Genomic DNA, 24170 nt, shown 5'->3' on the forward strand with positions numbered 1-24170 from the left:
TTGTACTTTATACTGGTTGAACTCGATGGACGTATGTCTTTTTTCAACCAAAATAACTATGTAACTATGTAATTCTTACAATCTTATTTGCCTCACATATCCTTAAAATCCTGGTTCATTTCAAAAGAGTGAGTAATACTGATATGCTGAGAGTTGTTGGGTTTTGATTTTTTTCTTGGTGCATTTTGGCTGCATTGAAGCCCAGGTAGGATGTAACCACATCACAATTGGTGATAGCATTCGCTTGCCTGTGCTAAGTTGTAGGTGGGCAATCACAATTATTTTTGATCAGGCTTTTCTAATATCTACTAGTGGCTCTTGAGGAAGCAGGTCTGGAACCCACCAAAACATGTTGGGCCCCACTACTTGATTGCATACCAAGAATCACAGAATTCTTTAATGCACTTATTATTTTTTGAATTGGCGTTGTTCATGTATTGCACATTGCAAATTTTTTGATAATGTTGGGCACTGTGGAAAAAGGCAAATCTAGATCTCTGGAGATGGACTTCTAACCTTCAGATTGATCATATTTTTCTACACTTTTGGTTCTCAAGTCCTCAGACAGTTCTCTTCCCCTCTTTCTGTTGTCTTGCTTAGTGTGGCACATACAGACACACAATGCAAAGACTAAGTGAACTTCTTTCCTTTTTATCTGCTTTCAGGTGGGATTTTTAAATTGCCCACACCTGTTACTTGCCCCAGGTTGGTTTAAAGGAGCATCATATGCTTAAATCAATCTTATTTATCCACAATTTTAAAAGGGGGCCAAAAATTTTGCCCAGCCCATTTTTGGAGTTCGTGTGACATTATGTCCAGTTTGCTTTTCTCCTCTCTTTTTTGTTTTGTTCCAATACTCACAAAGGAAATAAACATGTGTATAGCAAAACATGGGTTAGTGCAATACTTTACTGTGAGAAATACTTGACTTTCTGGGAAACTGTTTGGGGTGCCAACAATTTCAGCCATGACTGTATAATGTATGCAGGATAATTCTTGCATTTGGTGATACTACAGATGAATTTAGAAATGTAGTTTCTTTTTTGACTTGGGAAATATATTAAAAGCAAATTTTGCAGCACAAGACTGTTTGCTTCTCCTACAACATTATATATTTCTTGAGTGCCATCTGTTGGTTTGACATGCATGGTTTTCGTTCATCAGGTGATTTTTCATCTATATTTATGAGCAAAAAATATTCCTATCAAGCTAATTTCTTGTTACTTGAAACTAAGGAAATCAAACCTAGTAGCTGTTGGCAGGGATAGTCAGCCAACTTCGCTACGCTGGAAATACGCGTAGTTTTACGCAATTACGATTTGCCAAACTATGGCTTTGAAAACAAATATTCGCTTTGTATGCATTTCGTAGAATACGTGTTAAAATACGCAATTACGCGTAGTGCGAAGCGTAGTGTTTGCGGATACTTATGACCGTATGCAGAAAATTGTATGCATTAATTTCTTTATAAATGCATATACTGGGAACCCTTCTATGCGTACATTCCCCTTTCCAATGCGTAAATTTGTATGCATACAATCGCATGCGGAAAATTAGACGCGATTAACGCATTCGTAGTTCACTACGCAATACACATGTTAACTACGCATAGTGGGCGTAAGCTACGTGTAGCGGTACTTCGCTACGCGTAAATTCGTAAGCGAAGTTTTGAAACTTCGCCTATGAACTACGATGCGTAAATTCGCACTGGCGTAGTTTCTGCTTATCCCTGGCTGTTGGTCAATTAGCTGGCAGCTGGTTAATTAACCTGCAGCTAGTGGCTTCCAAAGATTACAATTCATCTTGTCCTCAGGATTTCATCACAATAACATACAGAAAGTTAATTGGCTTGATGATGGTATATCAATACAGTAGGGATTAGATTGTGAGCTCCTATGATGGCAATTTAGTGACATTGACCATGTATTCTGTAAAGCATTTTTAGGGCCAAATAATCTCACTAATATTATAAATGGGAAAGTTTGGATGTTTGGATGTTTGTTACACAATCACACAACAATAGCTGAACGGATGTGAATGAAATTTGGCACACACATAGTACAACATTACCTGGAATAACATATAGGATACTTTTTATCCCCATAACCAAAAAGTGGGCAGAGATAAATACAGATTTTACTGAGAAAATGTAAACTGCAGCAATTCTTACACTGTTAATGGCAGGGTTCTCAAACTTTGCACAGTTGGTACCTGGGTGACTGGGATTAATATTCAGAAAAGTGGGTGGAGCCTAAAAAATCCAATCAAAATTCACCTATTGATTTTCAAGGGGAATATTTAATTGCTGCCATTCTTGCACTGAATTACAATCTGACATGTATCACATGGCGACATTTTTACTGCTGGCAGGTGATGTCTGTGAAAAAAGAGATTATGCTTTTTTGGCAGTGGGAAACAGCTGTTATTTCCCACAATGCAACAAGGCTCCCAAACTGTGATGTTAGCACTCTGGTGCTGATATCACACTGCAGGAGGGGTTTCACCACAATATCAGACATACAGAGCTCCCTTATGATCTGTTTGAGAAAAGGAAAAGATTTCTTATGGGAAAAGGGGTATCGGCTACTGATTGGGATGAAGTTCAATCCTTGGTTACTGTTTCTCTTTAACTACTTGAGGTTCCTGGGCTTACACCCCCCAGTGACCAGGCTATTTTTTACAATTAAGGCCACTGCAGCTTTAAGGCCTCGCTACAGGGCTGTACAACTAAGCACACAAGTGATTCCCCCCACCCCTTTCCTGCCCACCAACAGAGCTTACCGTTGGTGGGCTGTGATCGTTCACCCAGGATGTTTGTTTATTTTTATATAAATATATATATATATTTAAAATGAATATGCCTTTTTTTTAAATCACACCCTCCCTCCCCCCCACCAGCCTATCTGCGCAATCAATTGTCATAGGCTTTAGCCTATGACAGCGTATCGCTTCCCTGCCTCCAGAGGGGACTGCCGAGTCACAGAGCTGTATGGTGTAAATAGACAGCGGGATCGTCGTTTAACAGTTCCTAGCAGCGATCGCCGATGGGAGACTGATGGTGGAGTGGAGTTCCATCATTCAAGCGGGGAATCGTGATCCCTACCAAAACACGCCCCCAGGACTGCACACCAATTGGTGTTATGTGGTCTTGGGGCTGACTCCAGTTGGCATGAGGCAGTCCTTCAGTAGTTAAAAGGGACTTGAAGCAAGAGGTATATGGAGGCTGCAATATTTATTTCCATTTAAGCAATACCAGTTGCCTGGCAGTACTGTTCATCATTCTGGCATTAATAATGTTTGAATCACACACCTGAAACAAGCATGCAGCTAATCTTGTCAGACACTTCTGATCTGCATGCTCGTTCAGTGTCTATGGCTAACAGTATTAGAGGCAGAGGATCAGCAGGACTGCCAGGCAACTAGTTTTTTTTAAATATTAAATAAATATATCAGCCTTCATATCTCTCTCACTTCAGAAATTTGCAGTGAAAGTTAATTCAATTTCACTCCATTCCCAGCAGGTTGAAAGGCCACTTTTGTGAAGGACCTCCTGTGCACAAGGTATGTAATACAATTAAAGGAAACCTCCTCACCTTTAATTCAGCATCTCCTTTAATTCAGCAAATTATATTTAGTTTGCCCACACACACCTCTTCACACATGCAATGTACATACATACAATTATCTAATTATTTTCAGTTTCAATACATATTAATACAGCCGTCAGGGCAAATGATATCTGTGCACTTGGTTAGTAATAACATTCCCTCATTTATTCAGAGCAAAAAGGAAGCTCATTTCAGCATTTTGTAGCCAATTATACACAATGATCTACCTCCATGTCTTTCCTTTCTTCTTTTCCTGGGCATTAGGCAGCGTATAATTGTCGATTCAAAGCAAAGGAATGTTCTAAATTTCCCATCCTACAACAGCAATATATCTCTATTTGTCCTGCTCTTGTAATCACTTTTGTGCAGTAATCTTTTTGATGTGCGCTTCAATAAAACTATCCACTTAATGTCCCAGGATTTTACCAGGGCTTTATTGTGAATGAGGCATGGCAAACAAGTTAAATTGCACAAAAGACAAGCACGGTCAACACTAATTATTCCGGAAAACATCATTGTGACTGAAATTCAGGATAAATGATAAGGGAAAATGCATTTGCCATTTTAAAGGCGTACAAAACACACCATAAGATTGAATAACACGTTGATTCAAGAATAGCAGAAAGGAAATACATGAAAAAATAATGGATGGCTGAGAGAGTGGCAAGGACGACCATGAAGCCATATTCTAAGAGAATCATATCATACAGCATAAGTAATCATAATGCCTCACTAGATAATATAGTAACCGGGGCAGACAAACAATAATACAAAAAATATGGTATTTTCCATCTAAAAAAGGAAATCCCACTATGAGGGATCACCTGACACTTTAAAGAAGACACAGTGACCATCTAGTGGAGAGGAAAACTCAATTTTATATTCATCTAAGTATATTAGACTACATATGGCTCCTGTATCTGTTTTTTATCATTATTATTTACAGTCTTTTCAGGAAAGATCTGGACACACCTAGAGGCTACCATATTAATACTTATTGGGGTCTTCCTTAACACTTAGATCACACTCACGTCTTCAATGGCGTGAATTTCACAAGATGTTGGAAACATTCCTTTGAGATTCTGGTTATGTTAATGATTCCATATACTTTCTCTGCAGTAAATTAATGCAAATTGCTTTCTGTTCCACCACATCCCAAATAAACCCCATAAAGCAAGTTAATTCCATGGGTACGCGATCTTGTCAAAACATTCTGATCTTGCCATCTATGTGCTTCATCAGACTATGGTACATGTGTCCAGTCTTCATCTGTTTTGATTTGCCAAGCCTGTGTCCACAGCAGCTGCAGTTTACTGCTCGGCTAACAGGAGTGGCATTCAACCATTGTTTGATGTGTTGTGCATTCTGAAAGGGTTTTTTTTTTTTGCTCAAGACAGTACCAAACCGAAGTTATTTGAGTTACCGTAGCCTTTCTGCCAGTTCTTCTTAGACCTCTGTAATAAACAAAGCATTTCTGTCTATATAACTGCCATTCCCTGGATGTTTCTTTTTACTTCTTGCACCATTCTGAGTAAACTCTAAAGACTGTTGCATGTGGATTCTATGAGGTCAACAGTTCCAGTAGTCAAAATCACATTTTTGACCATTTTGACACTTGATGCGAATGCTAACTAAAACTCTTGACCAGTTTCTGTAGGATTTTATGAACCGCTGCCACATCAATGGCTGATTAGATAAGGGTAGAAACAAAGACATGTGCAGAAGTTTCTAATGAAGTGCGTATTCACTGTTTATCCCTCACCTAGAAAAATCTGTTTGTCTAAGTTAATATGTTTTTCAAAACAAAAGTACAATTAAAACTTAAATAGTAGATTTTTAGGGAGGTACAAAGAGTACAGTAAAACAAGACTAAATAGTCAAATTTACATAAGTGCAGTGTTTATGGATTTCTTCATTAACTAAACAGCCAAGACAGGTGGGAGAATAAAAAAAGCCCAAGATAGGGAGTGAAATGCTTGAGTTAGTCAGCAGTAAACTAGAGAAAATTATTTATGATACAGAAGAATGTTCATGTACTCTTATCCACATAAGTAGTGCTGAGAGTAAGCATTACCTACCGAAGGACATGAGTACCAACACAAAAATGCTTAGCATCATGGGTCCTAGACAGTGAATACATGATTTTTTTTCAATTTTTTGTATTTACTTTGACAGCTCTGAATGTAAAGAAAAAATACTTTTCATTGCATTTGATGTATTTTCATTTGTTTGAAGTTATACTTTAACCACTTCACTCAACAGGCTGTTTTACCCTTCCCGCCAACAACAATTTTCACCTCTCAGCATTGCCCATTCATTCACCAATAACTTTATCATTGTGTGTCACACCAAAATGGTCTATATCTCGTTTTTGTTTTTTTTTTAAATCACAAATTAGCTTTATATTATATTTTTTTTTAGTAATTACTTTATTTTGTATACATTTTAAAGGGAAAACTAAGCAAAAATGAAACAATACACTATTCCTCCATTTTAAACTACTATAGTTTTAAAATAAACAATGCTACTGTAGATAAAACTCACACATTTTATTTGCATGTTTGTCCTGGTTATCACAACCTTTTAATTATGTTCCTAGTACCATGTATGGTGAGAATATTTTATTTGTAAAGAAAGGTGTATTATTTCTGTTTTATGTTTTTGTTTTCTCAGTGTATTCTATCATTGATTACAAGACCTTATTTACAAAAACAGTAATATACCTCATACACATTTAAAAAGCCAAGTTTTTAAGGTAACAGTATATGTATATTCTTTTAAATTAGGTCGCTTTTGTTTTCTATTTACAAGTCCTTTATTTTGGTAAAGCATATGAAAATGAAGATAGTATTGCTTTTGGTTCAGTTTGTCACTAAAAAGAATACATAATTCAAAGGCCTCAACTCAAAAACACCCTAAAATCTATTTTATTACTTATCCACCTGACCCGACCAGAAAGTTGCTACTGCACCTGGGCTGGAGCAGGGTTAGGTAGATATTGCAGGTGCTTCTGCACCTGCACCACAGCTGACAACCCAGTCGGCTGTGGTTTCAGGGGAGCCAGCGCTGGAACCGAGGGACAGAGACTTCTCCCTCATGAGGTAAGTGAGCCTAAGGGATTTTTTTTATTTTACAGATCCTCTTTAAATGATATCGCATATGCCTCATTTAGTAAAAAAAAAAAATAAACTGGTGGTGCAGTAATCCATTACACACAAAAGGCACTATTGGCCATTTTCCAGTCTTTTTTTTGGCACCGATTGTTACAGCATTTTTTTTTGTGCATTGCATGTAGTCTTATATCCATTAGTAGAGATGGCCCGCACCTCCGATTTTAGCGAACTTCCGCAAAAGTTCAGTTGGCATGAACTTTCACGAACCGCAATAGACTTCAATGGGTAGGCGAACTTTGAAAACTAGAAACACTAATGCTGGCCACAAAAGTGATGGAAAAGATGTGTCAAGGAGTCTAACATCTGAGTTTTTGCATGGGGGAGTGGGATAGACGCCAAAAGTCCCGGGGAAAAATCTGGATTTGACGGAAAGCAGCGTTTTAAGGGCAGAAATCACATTGAATGCTAAATTGCAGGCCTAAAGTGCTTTAAAACATCTTGCGTGTGTATACATCAATCAGGGAGTGTAATTAGAGTACTGCTTCACACAGACACACCAAACTCACTGTGTAACACTCCGCAAACAGCTGTTTGTGCAGTGACGGCCGTGCTGGACTGGTGCGCACCATGACAAGAGTGCAGGTAATGGCGGCTTTCCAGCCCATATGGTCGCCAGCTGAGGTAGCTGAATGACAGAACAGTGACTGTCCAGCTGATCAAATTTGGTCTGTCCACAATGAAGCAACAAACTTATTATCATGGGTGTGCCCCCCGACACACTAATATAGCCGTCGGTCATTGTTTCACTGTGATACGCAAGCCCCTTCACCGTGGCAAGGTAATGATCACAAAGGGGAATTGGCACATGTACATGCTTTTTGTTTTGTTGTTGCAGCTGCACTGCAGTCATAAAAATTAGGCAGGCATGTACACGCACCAGAAAAATTATTATAGCGGCTGCTATATTCAGAAATCCACCTGGAGTCCTGGACCCTGTTGGGGGTGGCAGGGAAGGCAGCCAACCGGCCTGCAGGCAGAGATGCTGTGTGGGAAGCGACTTAGTCTTGGGGCAGGCAGTCACATGGTGTGCAGGCAGAGATGCTGTGTGTGGGGACTGACTTAGTCTTCGGGCAGACCTGAGCGTGCTTTGCAGACCAGGCGTCCGTGGTCAGATGGACCTTTGATCCAACGCTGTGTGCCAGAGACGTCACCACTTGCCTTTCAACATTACGGTACAGTTTAGGTATCGCCTTTTTTGAGAAAAAATTGCGGCCTGGTATCTTCCACTGCGGTGTGTGGCTTTGCTTTTGTGTGCTGCTTTTCCTCATGTGGTCATCCCATTGCAGTTTGTGCTTTGTAATCATGTGCCTTCGTAAGTTAGTTGTCCCTATGCGGGTCTTGGTCTTTCCACGGCTCAATTTTCGGTGGCAGAGAGTACAGATGGCATTGCTTTCATCTGAGGCAGACACACACACAAAATTCCACACTGCTGAGCCCTGGGGTGATGGTACTTTGGTGCTGGCGGCTGTCTGAGTGTTAAGTGGGGTGCCAGAATCAGAGCAGGAGGAGGAAGATATGTCACGCTTCCGTGTGGAAGCTGAGAAAGATAAGGTGTTCTGTGTTAAATAGTTAACTACGTCCTGACAATATTGGGGGTTGATGGCATGTGCCTTCTTCTGAACACTGTACTTTGGTCAAGGGCCGCACAAAATCATGACAGCACGACCTCGAACAGACCTGACAGGTGGCTTGCCTCTGCCTTTTGCTTTGTCCATATTGGGGGGTATCAACTGGAAGGTATGCACTGACTTGACTAATACAATGTGCAGTCACACATGTGCAGTTAACAGGTATGCATGGTATATCACACTGTGTGCACTCACGTAGGTAGGTGCGTGCACTGAACACAACAGGTAGATATATGCAGTGATGGGTATTACAAATGTGCACCTGTCACATACATGTACCGTGAACAGGTAGAGTGACTGGTGGTATTGAATATCACACTGCGTGCGCTCACATAGATAGGTGGGTGCACTGAACACAACAGGTAGGTGCAGTGATGGGTATTACAAATGTGCACCTGTCACACACGTACCGTGAACAGGTAGAGTGACGGGTGGTATTGAATATCACGCTGCATGCGCTCATGTAGGTAGGTGGGTGCACTGAAGTGAACAACAGGTAGGTATATGCAGTGATGGGTATTATAATGTGCACCTGTCACACACAGACAGGTACCGGACAGGCACAGTGACACTGTGTGCACTCACATAGGTAGGTGGGTACACTGTGAACAACAGGTAAGTATATGCAGTGATGGGTATTGCAATGTGCACACACAGGTAGTCACTGAATATGCTGGGCCTGGCAGTGCCACACACAGTAGGAATTACCAAAGCTGTCTATGCAACACAAGTGTCTTTGGGACACACACACACACAAAAAAAAGATCACAAGAACAAGATTAGCTGTCAAAAGAGTTGTTGAGGGGTGCTTTTTTAGTAATAAGAATCAGCAAGTAGCAAGCTTAGAAGCCTACAAGAGCCTAACTAAGCTTTCCCTATAGGTCTCTGCACAGCAGCTCTCCCTTCTCTAATTACTGCAGGCACACGAGTGAGTCCAATGCCTGATGCTGCCTGCATTTTATAAGGAGGGGAGGGCCTCGAGGAGGGAGTGTAGCCTGATTGGCTACAATGTGCTTGCTGACTGTGATGTAGAGGGTCAAAGTTGACCCTAATGATGCACTATGGGGGCGAATCCACAAACGCGAACTACCGAAGTTCGCCGGTGAACCGTTTGGGCCATCTCTAGCCATTAGTTACAAATAATTATCATTCACTTCCTGTAATGATAATAAGCTGTATATTAGTTTGCTTTATGTACGTGTTTTACATATATTTTCCCCATGATAGTTAGGGTGAGAGCACAATGCAGTTGGCTGTTTTTATCATTTGGTTGGAAATGTGACTGAGCATATCCTGTTACACAGTTTAAAATAGTAGTACAATAGATGCACCAAGCAGATTAATATACACTACACTAAAAGCAGTTTAAAAAGTGAAGTAATGGTGGACTTACCTCCCCACAGATGACTTGATTTGGTTAATTTCAAATAAAAATCCCTATTATATACTGCTGCGTTTCGTAGGTGTATAACCCGCTTCATCAGTCAAAATCAAGGATATTCTGCTACATGGATCACAACCAATATTAATTAATTTACTGTTAATAGTGATCATTTACAAAGCCTTGTGTACTATTTATTTTTACAACACTCAAAATGTTTGGTTTTGTAAATACACTATGTTATGAATTTTAATCTTTACCACATACAGTATATTCTGCAAGTGACTTAAAAAAACTCAATTAAAATGGTATAACTTTCAGCTTCTATTAAGCCATTTACAGTAATAATTCATGCAGCTAAATATACAGATTCCTTCCCACTGACAAGACCTGAGTATTTCTAAAACATTTTTAACTAAAATAATAATATAATTTGTAAGCTTGTGAACATTGCACACAAAAAAATAATAATAATTAAAACTGGGTGAAACTGGATTTTTTTACCCACAGCAAAAATGTACACTTAGCCAAAATGTATTTGTTAAACTATTTTAGAAGCAGTAGAGTGTTGTACCGTGTTAGCCATCAGTAAAAGCAAGAAGTTTTCAATCAGGATGATACCATTTATTGGCTAACTTAAAGAGACTCCGTAACAAAAATTGCATCCTGTTTTTTATCATCCTACAAGTTCCAAAAGCTATTCTAATGTGTTCTGGCTTACTGCAGCACTTTCTACTATCACAGTCTCTGTAATAAATCAATGTATCTTTCCCCTGTCAGACTTGTCAGCCTGTGTCTGGAAGGCTGCCAAGTTCTTCAGTGTTGTGGTTCTGCTATGAACTCCCCCTTCCAGGCCCCTCTATGCACACTGCCTGTGTGTTATTTAGGATTAGAGCAGCTTCTCTCTTCTCTCTTATCTTTTACAAGCTGGATAAATTGTCCTCTGAGCTGGCTGGGCTTTCACATACTGAGGAATTAGACACAGGCAGAGCTGTTTGCAGGAAGAAACGAGCAGCCTGAAACTTCAGTGCATGAGAAATGCAGGGGGAAAGAAACACACAAATGATCTCTTGAGATTCAAAAGGAAGGGTGTATACAGCCTGATTGCGTATGGATGTATTTTCTATGTGTGGACATACTGTACATCAACCTACTTCCTGTTTTGGTGGCCATTTTGTTTGTTTATAAACAAACTTTTTAAAACTGTTTTTAACCACTTTTAATGCGGAGAGGAGCTGCAAAATTGTGACAGAGGGTAATAGGAGATGTCCCCTAATGCACTGGTATGTTTACTTTTGTGCGATTTTAACAATACAGATTCTCTTTAAAGTGGTCTGAAAGCCAGCATTTCTACTTTGCTCTAAAAGAGTCCTCACAGCTTGAAAGCTACTATCCCAGATTTTTTTTAGCAGAACATCACTGAAATGGTTAAACAAAGCACTTTGTCCTGCTATTCAGCTACAAATTGGCATCAGTAAGGAGTTCAAGGCAAGACTCCCTAACACTGCGGGGTGGCCTCCTGAGCGCGTCCCAGTGGCTGCAGCTCTTGAACGCTTTGAGTCCGACAGGAGAAAAGCGCTATACAAATGTTTGGATTATTATTATTATTATCCAAACTGGAGATAACAGTATCTTTGTTTAGGGCCCGTTTCCACTGTTGCGACGCGATTTCGCCGGCATCCTGACGCTTGTAAAAACGCATGTGGATGCGTTTCCGCATGCGTTTTTACCCGTGATTTTGCGTGCGATTTCGCATGGCAGGGTGCCATGCGAAATTAACCATGACTCTGCCAGGGCAAAATAACATTGAAAAGGTGCGAAATCGCACGCGAATCGCGGGTAAAACACATGTAAAAACGCATGCGGTTTTCCTATTAAATACATTAGCGGCGATTCGCATGGATTCCCGACGCAGGCAAATTCTGTGGGTCCCATCGTGCAGATTTGGCCCGCCGCCAAATCGCTCCCGCACGCCGCACATATGGAAACAGTCCCGGCCACTTCAATGTACCAAGCGAATCCGCATGTCGGCGCCGCATGCGTATTCGCTATGGTGGAAACGAGCCCTTACATTACAATGTTGTTGCAATGTGTGTAAACACAATGTAACGAGTGGAAACGAGCTTTCTGTGAACCTCTCTGTGCTTCAGACACACACACAGTTCAGAATAGTTCATTAGAAGATGTTAATATATAATAAAAAGCAGTTTGAATAAAATACAATCACAGCTTTTAGGGCACGATAAACTACACTTTGGAAACTTGTAATTTATAAATAGACAATATTACTTATGCACAAAAGCAAATATGATAACTGTATGAGTAATAAAAAGTGGGAAAACACATTTTATTGAATGTTATGTCGGACATTCAGACCACTTTAAATAAAAAGTAAGCTTTCGGCTAATAAGTCTTCATCAGACCTGATTCCTGCATATAGTGACAAGATTTAAAAAAAACACAGCTTATATACATTGGACATACAGTGGAAACATTCTTTTGCAAACATAAATAAATGTAATTAGATGCCTTAATTGCCTCTTCAGGAGGGATTCACAGGCATGCTAGGTAAATAGATAAGATTCAGCTTATTAGCCAAAAGCTTACTTTTTATTTATCTCTAAGTTAGCCAACAAATAGTATCCTCCTGATTCAAAACTTCTTGCTTAAACTATTTTATCCATAATATTAAACACATATAAGACCTCTGAACATTCCAGAATAAAAAAAAAATTAAAGTACTCAGAGAAAACTAAATTCGTTTTATCCGTAGCAAAAATGTACTCTGGACCAAAATGTATCTGTAAAACTGTGTTCTGACCAGTAATAAATAAACATCAGTCTGTGAGCTTATAGACAACCCAGAAAGGAAATAAAATGGAGTGGTTTCACCCATGGCAGAAATATACTCTCAGACGTTCACCTATGCTGATCTAGCAGAATACTGAGCGGCTCTGTTTTAAAGGTTAGGTTTGCGTTGAAAATAATAATTATTATGTTGTGTTTGTCATTGAAGGTATATGACGACTCATAATTATTTCAAATGTTCTGAAAAGCGTTTTCCTGTTTTGTTTTTTTCGTTTGTTTGTTGTTGTTTTTTTAACTCGTTTAAATGATTAACTTTAAGCTCAAAAATGTACTCCATTAAACTTTTTTCCCAAGTCTTATCAGTTATTTGCAAATGCTCTTACTAATACTCTGATCTGAAAGATTGCCAAACAACCTTTAATCTAATTAAACACAGTGGGCCTAATGTACGGAATGCCAGTAAATTTGCCATGTGTAGGCAGTGCAGTTGATTTTACTAGTTCTAATGAAAGAGGACGAGTGCACGTTATGCTATTAGCTCAAGTAGCATACCGGGTGTTACCATAACAATGAGCGCATTACCCTGGTAAAATGTGCCGTATGCTACTTGCGTGAGTTGCATAAGTAGCATACCGTCCATTACCATAGCAACTCACACGATACCCACACAACGTGCATAGGGCTAATAGCGTAATGTGCGTTACTCACCTGATGTAAGTATTCATAAGACTACCATGCACTGCCTGTACACTGCAAATTTACGGGCACTTCATACAACAGACCCTGTTTATCAGGAAGTAGGTTTAAATGGACTTTTAGATGATATTTGTACCTTCTATTATATCTAGCATTTTCTTCCTGACTTGGCTCAATCATTCTTTCAAGATAACTCTATTATCCCTAGAGCTGTTAATCAAACTGCTTCAAAAGCTATCAGCTGACTTATTTATTCATGTAGCTGGAGTCAGAAGTATGTCAAGAGAGAATGTTTAAAACGTTTGCAGCTGATAACTTTGAAAGCACAAGTATAAATTACAAGTATTATTAGTATTGTATGTCCAATCCAATTAATCATTTTTTCACAATCAGGAGCTTAACTAGAAATCACTGGCCCCCCTGTGAAATTTTGCATGGGGTACCCCTTTTTAAACACCTGCCCCCCACCACAATATTTGTCCACACTCCCACACAATTGCTGTCTGCTCCCTCTTACAATTGTTGTCTGAATCCCCCATCCCCCACAAATGTCATCCACACCCCACACCCCCCAATTGTTGTGTGCATCGCCTCACCACCCACAATTGTCATCCGCAGTCTCCATCCACCAAAACTGTCATCTAAAGCCCCCCACTCTCCAAAATTGTCAACTACCCACCTCCTCACACCATTGTCGTCCGCAACCCCCACAATTGTTGTCTGCACCGACCCACAATTGTTGTCCGCAGCCGCCACCACCCACAATTGTCATCAGCACCCCCTACAATTGTTTACTGCACCTTCTCACCCCCTAGAATTGTCAACCCCAGCCCCCCACAACTGTCTTCCACCCCCCTCCCCCAATTGTTTTCCAACTCCCCACAACTGTAATCCCTCCATCTGCTCCACATTGCCCCTGCCTGGCATTTAACAAGAGGAAAGGCACAATGACAGGCAGGCTAAACCCACCTCCCCCCTTACACGCACAAGATTACCCAGGTCCCAAGAAGCACTGTCACGACCGCAGGCAGCCTGAGCCCTCTCAGCATCTTGGACATGCTGTATCACAATTACGGGACCAGCAGCTTCTTCGTTCGACAGAATGGGACCACATGCTTGAAGGCATGGGCAAGACAGTGTATGAGGAACACTACCTCCAAATCTGCCAGGATTGGACATACACTGACTATACATTCTAGTGCCCACCCACGTCTTGGACCTCCACATCCACACAGCCTGAACCAGGCAGCAAGTTAAGTTGAATATAAATGTATAGGTTGCTGAGTCCATCTGCCTACCCATGTGTTACTATTGTACATGGGTTGGCAGCAGGGCCCTGCTAGGCGCCCCCAGGCTCGTTTGCCTGCCCACAGTCACAGAGATTGTAGGAGTGATAATTACGCCCCTGTTCACAGTGTGTAGGTTTCTTTGTTTTAACTCCTAATGAAAATAACTAAAATGTGAGGCTAAAATATTCCTTGCATTTAATATTATATATGCGTCAAGCGCAAGCAGCTTATACAATATAACTTTCCTTACTTCAGGGTAGTGTAACAACATAATATATCACACTAAAACATCTAACTCTCTGAATGCTAGCAAACAAAACTAATTTTCCCCATGAAGTCAACAAGCTCTGGATCTATTATATGTCTCTTCATTACTGAATAACATAATTGCACTAGTAGTTATGTACTTCATAGTCTTCTATCTCATCTAGAAATTAATGCAACTCTACAATAAGCACACACTGTGCTTCCATCCGAGAAGACTGAGTCAGACTTTTATGTAACCTTGTGTCTTTATAGTATGAAAGCCTTTGCTTTTTATACTATTATGTTAACTTGCTGTAATAGCGATTCTTCCACTGAGCTTTGTTTACAGTTCTAAGAATATTGATTGGTGTAACCTTCGAGAAGTGCAGTAACATGCTTGACTACTTGTTTAGTTTACCACCCAAATCCCTGTGTGTTTGTTTGTTTTACCCAGTTTCTTAACGTGAACCTTTGTGCAAATCATTTAAAGTGAATCAAAACTGAGAACGTTTTAGACCTGTTGTCCAGTTTCTTGGTTCACTATAGTATAAACTTACCTTTTCTTGTTGAGTTATTGTGTCTGACCCTTCCTTACTCACTAGGTTGCTTGCTACCACTGGCCTACTGGCCACATTTTAAAATTAGTTGGCACCAGTTTTAATTTTCATTAGTATCAGTTTTCTTGATGTACCCCAGGTACTGTAAAAAGTGCTTGTGTGACCAATGCCCATCTAGTTATATTACTTGTTTCATTCATTTATAATACAACACTGAAGTAATGGCATTTGGAGGCAGGACACATATTTCAGGGCAACCAAAAGCCACTGCCATATAGACTTGGATGGCAAATGCAGTGAACAGATTACCCAGAAGAGATTTAAAACAAGCATTATAATAACTACGTGCCATAAAAAACATAGAAAAATAAGCCAAATGGAGCTGTAGATCACCTCTCCTCATATCGCTACACTTATTCAGCTTATGCAAATCAACATTTAGGGAACAGGATCCCTCCACCCCATGGAATGTATGTGTTGTTAATACAGAAAAAAAGCAAACCGGGAGGGGTGCAAAGGGAGGAGCGATTGCTTTCTGCTTTGTGCAGACTTATAATAAACCAATGAGAATAGGGGAAAGAAGGCAATGCCGGATATCTGTAACATGAAAGTATATACAGTTGCCATGATTTCCACGATGTTTCCCAAACCAGTTATAGCAGCTGTTGCCTAAAGTATGAAGATAATATTTCGTGACATTCAGTTATGAAATGAGTTTAGTGATGAAGATCATTTAGATTTTGATGCCAAAATGAAGTAATCCCATAAAAATGTTCTTCTGGCTCCTTCCACACTATACACATTGCGTTGTTGTAAACACACTACATAATGTGCATCATCCCGATGAAATGTGTTGCATTATCTTGTTACTCTTTGCCTGGCAGACAAAAAAAAACACAATTGTTAAAACTTTATTTTTCTGTTGCTATGAGTTGAAATATTCACCTGAAGAAGGGTATGACAGGGTTATTTAGTGTCACTCAAAACAACCTGTGTATTTGGTTATATATTTTTAGACCAAAATCTGGCCAGCATCTGACAAGTCCACCAAGTATGAAGGTCATCATCTCCTTCTGTCTTGCATCCCTGAAAACATTTATCTGAGTAATGCATGCTGGAGAAAATGTGTTACTTGAACAGGCACTAGATAACATCATACAACCACCTTAGATCCGCTTCTAAGCACACTGTGTTGGTAGAGAAAGAATTTGTTTTGGTAAATGGAATTAAAATAATGGATTAGATAGGATGTGGATATGAGTTTCTTTGTATCAGTATTGTGATAACATACAGTATACAGTATGGTTAAAAGTCAGAAGCATAGCTTTTGTGATCGGTTCTGCAAACCAGTGTTTCCTTTGAATACGGCAGAATTTTTCATGGTTTGGAGTCTTTACTGGCAATTCTAAGCTGGCTGGTCAGCATGAGCAATAAAAAAAGACTAGTTCTTTGCACTCCTCATATACAGTTTTAGACCTAATTGTCTATGGTCATTGTCACATAATGGCAAATATGCCTGATCTGGGATTAATGTATGCCATGCAGAACTATTCCCACCACAAAAAAAATGGGAGCAATACGTCTTGAGCAGTACCTTCTGGCAGAACTTTTTTTTGCTAAAAATACATTTATAAAATGACTTCTTGATTTTGCAGCGGCAAAAGTATTTACCATTAGTGTTGCTGTTCGGGCTTCCTTATTCATAAACCTTTATATTGCCGTCCAGAGGAGGAAGCATTGTAATCATGTGAAGCGTGATGTGGTACTCAGCTCTGTGACTCTCTCCACAAGCAATGGACCTGAAGTGCTGTGGACAGCATTATCAATGGTTCCGAATTAGGAAGCCTGGATTCAAACAGTGACACTATTTACCACATCAGTGTAGTCTCATGTTCCTATTTTAAATTTACGGAGTCACATTTATCTCTGCTGTCTGCACAGCAACCATTTTAGTGTGATGCAAAATCTGGTTCATTTAGCTCTTAGAAAAAAAGAAATAATGAATCTTTAAACGATTTAGCTCTCTTTTGATATCAACAACATTTTCTCATCCAGATAAAACTAATTTGCTCATAGGTTGGCCAACCAGTTTGGCCTAAGCATAGACAGAGTAAAGAAAAGATCATCAAAGTCCCTATATATGAAAGGTGATTAGCTGTTGTATCAGACAATATGCTTCCTTTCACAAAAACTTGTCAGCCTTAGCTTATCAAATCTTCATTCCAGGGTCCTAGATCTATGGTCCTAGATCCGTACCAGTCAGTTCCTGCATCTTCTCTACCACTTAGCTAGGCTTTTTTTTTTTCTTTTGCAGGCCCTTTTGGAGTTTTTACAGTTAACTACTTAGTTTAGGCTTTAGCCAGTCATCCTCTTTTGTAATTGATATTTTAATAGTTTTGGTAATTATTTTCACCACTACATTGATATTATGTACACTTATTAGCCCATATACAATTATCTTTTTCTCCTGAATTATCTCCAAGAAAATAATTTTTAAACTTCTATTTAGAGATGGCCTGAACCTTTGATTTTCGGTTCGCGAACTTCCGCAAAAGTTTGGTTTGTGTGAACTTTCGCGAACCGCAATAGACTTTAATGGGGAGGCGAACTTTGAAAACTAGAAACACTTATGCTGGCCACAAAAGTGATTGAAAAGATGTTTCAAGGGGTCTAACACCTGGAGGGGGCATGGCGGAGTGAGAAAAACGCCAAAAGTCCCAGGGAAAAATCTGGATTTGACGCAAAGCAGCGTTTTAAGGGCAGAAATCACATTGAATGTTAAATTGCAGGCCTAAAGTGCTTTAAAACATCTTGCATGTGTATACATCAATCAGGGAGTGTAATTAGAGTACTGCTTCACAGTGACACACCAAACTCACTGTATAAAGCACCGCAAACAGCTGTTTGTGTTGTGACGGCCGTGCTGGACTGGTGCGCACTATGGCAAGATTGCTCTTCCTCAGTGATATCAGGTAATATCTGACTTCCTTATCAACTTTCGATGGTTCTTTCTCTACCATTGTTAAAGCTTACATCTATTATTTTAAATACTTGTTCTGCTTGCTGTTCAGTACCTGCAACAAGAATCTGTTATGGAGGGCAAGTCTGCCATTGTGAGTGACCACGGGTAATGGCCGGGGAATCAGGGTTCGTTTCCGATCCGCAGTGGGAGCCCAAGAAATGGCTACCACCACCACCAATCAAAGGAAGGCAGCAGGCACACTGTGGGCAAAGGTGCAGGAACGGCTACCACACTTCCAAGGAAGGCAGTAGGCATGGCATGCATGTCCCGAGGTAGTGACCAAAAATAACAATACAGGAGGACTTTCGAGGCCCTGCTGTATATGACACTGATTGACTTTACTACCTGTAATGAGAATCTGTTATGGACGGCAAGTCTGCCATCCATTCAAGTGAAAGGTATGCACTGACTGCCAGGTATAATACAACGTGCAGTCACAGATGCAGTGAAAGGTATGCAGTGACTGCAAACAGCTGTTTGTGTAATGATGGCCATGCTGGACACCATGACGAGAGTACAGGTGATGGCGGCTTTCAAGCCCATATGGTCGCTGGGCTGAGGTATCTGAATGACAGAACAGTGACTGTCCAGATGATCAAATTTGGTCTGTCCACAATAAAGCAACAACCTTATTATCGTGGGTGTGAGACACTACAAACAGCTGTTTATGTAATTATGGCCGTGCTGGACACCATGACGAGAGTGCAGGTGATGGCGGCTTTCAAGCCCCTATGGTCGCTGGGCTGAGGTAGCTGAATGACAGAACAGTGACTGTCCAGATGATCAAATTTGGTCTGTCCACAATAAAGCAACAACCTTATTATCGTGGGTGTGAGACACTCATATAGCCGGCGGTCATTGCTTCATTGTGATACGCAAGCCCCTTCACCACGGCAAGGTAATGATCACGAAGGGGAATTGCCACATGTATATGCCTTTTGTTTTGTTGTTGCAAGAAAAATTAGGCAGACATATACACGCACCAGAAAAATTAATATAGCGGCCGCTGCTAGCTAGGAGTCCTGGACCCTGTTGGTGGTGGTGGAGAAGGAAGTCAAGCGGCCTGTGGGCAGAGGTGCTGTGTGGGGAGCGACTTAGTCTTGGGGCAGGCAGTCACACAGCGTCCAGGCAGAGATGCTGTGTGTGGGGACGGACTTGGTCTTGGGGTGGGCAGTAGGCCTTCTGTGATCCATGCCTCATTCACTTTGATAAAGGTGAGGTATTGAACACTTTTGTGACTTAGGCGACTTCTCTTCTCAGTGACAATGCCTCCAGCTGGGCTGAAGGTCCTTTCTGACAGGACGCTTGAGGCAGGGTATGGCAGAAGTTGGATGGCAAATTGGGACAGCTCTGGCCACAGGTCAAGCCATCGTTGCTCACAGTGTCTACATCCACACTTAAGGCCAGGTAGTCGGCTACTTGCCGGTCGAGGCGTTAATGGAGGGTGGATCAAGAAGCGATAAGGCGAGGCGTTGGACTAAAGAATGTCCACATGTCTTGGGGTGGGCAGTAGGCCTTCTGTGATCCATGCCTCATTCACTTTGATAAAGGTGAGGTATTGAACACTTTTGTGACTTAGGCGACTTCTCTTCTCAGTGACAATGCCTCCAGCTGGGCTGAAGGTCCTTTCTGACAGGACGCTTGAGGCAGGGTATGGCAGAAGTTGGATGGCAAATTGGGACAGCTCTGGCCACAGGTCAAGCCATCGTTGCTCACAGTGTCTACATCCACACTTAAGGCCAGGTAGTCGGCTACTTGCCGGTCGAGGCGTTAATGGAGGGTGGATCAAGAAGCGATAAGGCGAGGCGTTGGACTAAAGAATGTCCACATGTCCGACATCACCATGAGATTGCTGGAGCGTCCTGTCCTTTCCTGCGTGGACATGGGAGAAGGATTACTGACAGTGGTACCTTTATTGCGTTGTGCTGTGACATCACCATTAAACCCTTAAACGCATTGTAAAGCATAGTTGGTAGCTTGTTCTGCAAGTGCTGCATCCTTTCTGCCTTCAGATGAGTTGGTAACATATCCGCCACTTTGTGCCTATACCGAGGGTATAGTAGCGTGGCCACCCAGTACAGCTCATTCTCCTTGAGTTTTTTTATACGGGCGTCCCTCAACAGGCTGGACAGCATGAACGACGCCATCTGCACGAAGTTGGATCCAGACGTACTATCCATCTCCTCTTGCTCTTCCTCAGTGACGTCAGGTAAGTCCTCCTCCTCCCCCCAGCCACGAACAATACCACGGGAATGTTGAGCAGCACAAGCTTCCTGCGATGCCTGCTGTGGTTGTTCTTCTGCCACCGCCTCCTCCTCCTCCAAAGAAACACCTTCCTCATCATCCGAGTCTGACTCCTCTTCCCCACACGATTCTTTCTCCTCCTCCCCCTCTGTGCTGCCGCAGGTGTTGAGGAAACATCTGGTTCTGCTGAGAATTTATCCCTCACCGTTTCCTTCCGTAACTGTTTCTCTTCACGCTCCTCCACAGCTTGATCCACCACTCTACGCACGGTACACTCCAGGAAGTAAGCGTACGGGATCAAGTCGCTGATGGTGCCTTCACTGCAACTCACCAGGTTGGTCACCTCCTCAAACGGCCGCATGAGCCTGTATGCATTTCGCATCAGTGTCCAGTTGTTGGGCCAGAACATCCCTATCTCCCCAGATTGTGTCCTTCTAGTGAAATTGTAGAGGTTCTGGGTGACGGCTTTCTCCTGTTCTAGCAGGCGAGAGAACATAAGGAGGGTCGAATTCCAGCGAGTCGGGCTATCGCAACTGAGACGTCTCACCGGCAACTTGTTTCTCCGCTGAATCTCGGCAAAGTGTGCCATGGCCGTGTAAGACACAATTTCCTGGCCTGCTTAAGGATGTCCTCTAAGCCTGGGTACTTTGACACAAATCTTTGAATGACTAGATTCAGCACATGTGCCATGCAGGGTACATGTGTCAGCTTTCCCAAATTCAACACGGAAATGAGATTGCTGCCGTTGTCACACACCACGTTGCTGATCTCCAGCTGGTGCGGGGTCAGCCACTGATCCACCTGTTTCTTAAGAGCAGCCAGGAGAGCTGGTCCAGTGTGACTCTCTGCTTTGAGGCAAGACATGTCTAAGATGGCATGAGACTGTCGTAACTGGCATGCAGCAAAAACCCTGGGGAGCTGGGGCTGTGTAGCTGGAGAGGAGACCGCAGCACCAGTAGAGTTGAACTGCCTCTCAGAGAAGGAGGAGGAGGATGTCGACAGCTAAGAGGATGCAGCAGGAGGAGAGTCCATATCGGGGGGGATGAAGTGAAAGGTATGCACTGACTTGAGTAATACAATGTGCAGTCACTTCAGGTGCAGTTAACAGGTATGCACAGAGTGGCATATCACACTGTGTACGCTCACGTAGGTAGGTGGGTGCACTGAAGTGAACAACAGGTAGGTATATGCAGTGATGGGTATTACAATGTGCACCTGTCACACACAGACAGGTACCGGACAGGCACAGTGACACTGTGTGCGCTCACGTAGGTAGGTGGGTGCACTGAAGTGAACAGGTAGTAGTAGGTATATGCAGTGATGGGTATTACAATGTGCACCTGTCACACACAGACAGGCACAGTGACACTGCGTGCGCTCACGTAGGTGGGTGGGTGCACAGTAAATAACAGGTAGGTATATGCAGTGGGTATTACAATGTGCACCTATCACACACACAGGTAGTAGTCACTGAATGTGCTGGGCCTGGCAGTGGCACACACAGTAGGAATTACCAAGGCACTCTATGCAACACAAGTGTTAGTGGGACACACACACACACACACACAAAAAAAAGATCACAAGAACAAGATTACCTCTCAAAAGAGCTGTTGTGGGGTGCTTTTTAAGCAATAAGAATCAGCAAGGAGCAAGCTAAGAAGCCTACAAGAGCATAACTAATCTTTCCCTATGAGAGTCTGCAGCAGCTAAATCTTCACTAATTACTGCAGGCACAGTAATAGTGAGTGAAAAGCCTGACGCTGCCTGCCTTTTATAAGGGGGGGGGGGTCCAAGAGGGAGTGTAGCCTAATTGGCTACAATGTGCCTGCTGACTGTGATGTAGAGGGTCAAAGTTGACCCCCATGATGCACTATGGGGGCGAACCGAACTTCTGGAAAAGTTTGCGGTCTCTCCACCGATCGCGAACCCCGGAAGTTAGCTGGGAACCGTTCGCCGGCGAACCATTCGGGCGATCTCTACTTCTATTTAGAATAACTATTCAGAACTTGGCAATTAAAAAAGTACCAAAAAGTAGGTGAACAAGTACTTTCAAAATTATTTTCAGCATGTTCTTGCCTGCTGGCGGCTTAAAGGGCATTTTATTGACAAGCTTGAAAATATCACCTTGGAGAAAACTCAGGAGAAAAAGTTAATTACATATGGGCCATTGATTTTACATTGTTCTAAGGCAGCCTTTCTCAACCTCTTTACCTTGGAGGAACCCTGTAAATAACTTTTGGATCTCAAGGAACCCCTGCAAACAATTTTTTGGTCTCGAGGAACCCCTACATTTATTTTTCAGGAGGCATGGTCTTAAAGTAGGTTAGGCTGCTAATTTCACTACTCCCTATTACACTGCCACTCATTATACTGTCTCCTGACCCCCCAATTTAGTGCTTCTTGTTACAGTACCACCTATTATAGTGTGTTCTATTATACTTCCCCCACGATGAGGGAAAATGCAAAGGAACCCTGGGGTTCCAGGGAACCCCGGTTGAGAAAGCCTGTTCTAAGGTAACACTGTCATCTCATGCAAGAGCACTTTATAACTTTGTAATATACCATCTGATTTTTTTTTCTAATAAAAATAACTTTTTGACACTAAAATTGTTGTCTTGACCCTTTGGATACAGGAAAACAAAAAGTGAACACAGGCACGTTTTGCAATGAAATGCAACCTTTTGAAGTTATTTTGTTTTACTTTATTGAATTTCAAAATACTCCAATTCTAATTATTCCGTTTGTTTTTCTCCACAGATTCATCAAAGATGAACAATGTTGGTCCTACATCGCCACACCTTCCACAGATGGCACATCCACATTCGTTTCCCACTATGGGACAGATTTCAAATCCATATGATCAGCAGCCTCCCGGAAAGGAGCTTAACAAGTATGCTTCTCTCAAAGCAGTTGGTAAGTGGCACCCTGCTATGCTAACATTGTCTTGCAACAGCTTAAAGGGACACTGAAGTGAAAAAAAAAATTATGATATGAATTGGTTGTGTAGTACGGATAATTACTTGAACATTGGACGCAAAAAAATATTCTCATATTTTTATTTTCAGTTATACAGCTTTTTTTATATCATTGCATCATTCTCTAATATGTGAAATTTACTCACTACTCAGCATTCTAAATGTTTTTACAGAACAGGCAGTGAACTTTTGACCTGTCCTGAACTATTCTCTGCAAAAGAAAAACACAATACAGCTGAGATAACCTAATCAGCAGTCAGAGCTCTCTGCAACTTTCAAAGTCTTAGAACTCAATGGCTATTTGCATAGATAACAACTGGAGTTTCTTAACTCTTCCTGTACTGGAAACAAATGTTAGACGTATGTCTCTCCTCCTAGTGCTTTATTTCTTAGCTGTACTACACATACAAATCATTATATCATAATTTTTTTTTCGCTTCAGTGTCTCTTTAAGTTATTTGATTAGCTATTGACACCGGGCATGAAATTTAACAATTCTATCGACACTCTGTATTCTCTTATTTCATTTATCACCATATATTC

The 24170-nt window shown here is 41.4% G+C and overlaps 1 protein-coding gene across 1 annotated transcript in view; it reads left to right on the forward strand.

Annotated features, from left to right (window-relative positions):
* The window catches only part of SHISA9 (shisa family member 9), a 628900-nt gene that overhangs the window by 543457 nt on the left and 61273 nt on the right, over positions 1 to 24170 (forward strand). Inside the window, exon 3 of the mRNA XM_068244713.1 lies at positions 23410 to 23565. Coding sequence (XP_068100814.1) covers positions 23410 to 23565 — 156 coding nt within the window. The remainder of the gene's footprint in view (positions 1 to 23409; positions 23566 to 24170) is intronic.

Source organism: Hyperolius riggenbachi, chromosome 7 (assembly GCF_040937935.1).
Source record: "Hyperolius riggenbachi isolate aHypRig1 chromosome 7, aHypRig1.pri, whole genome shotgun sequence".
NCBI lineage: Eukaryota > Metazoa > Chordata > Amphibia > Anura > Hyperoliidae > Hyperolius > Hyperolius riggenbachi.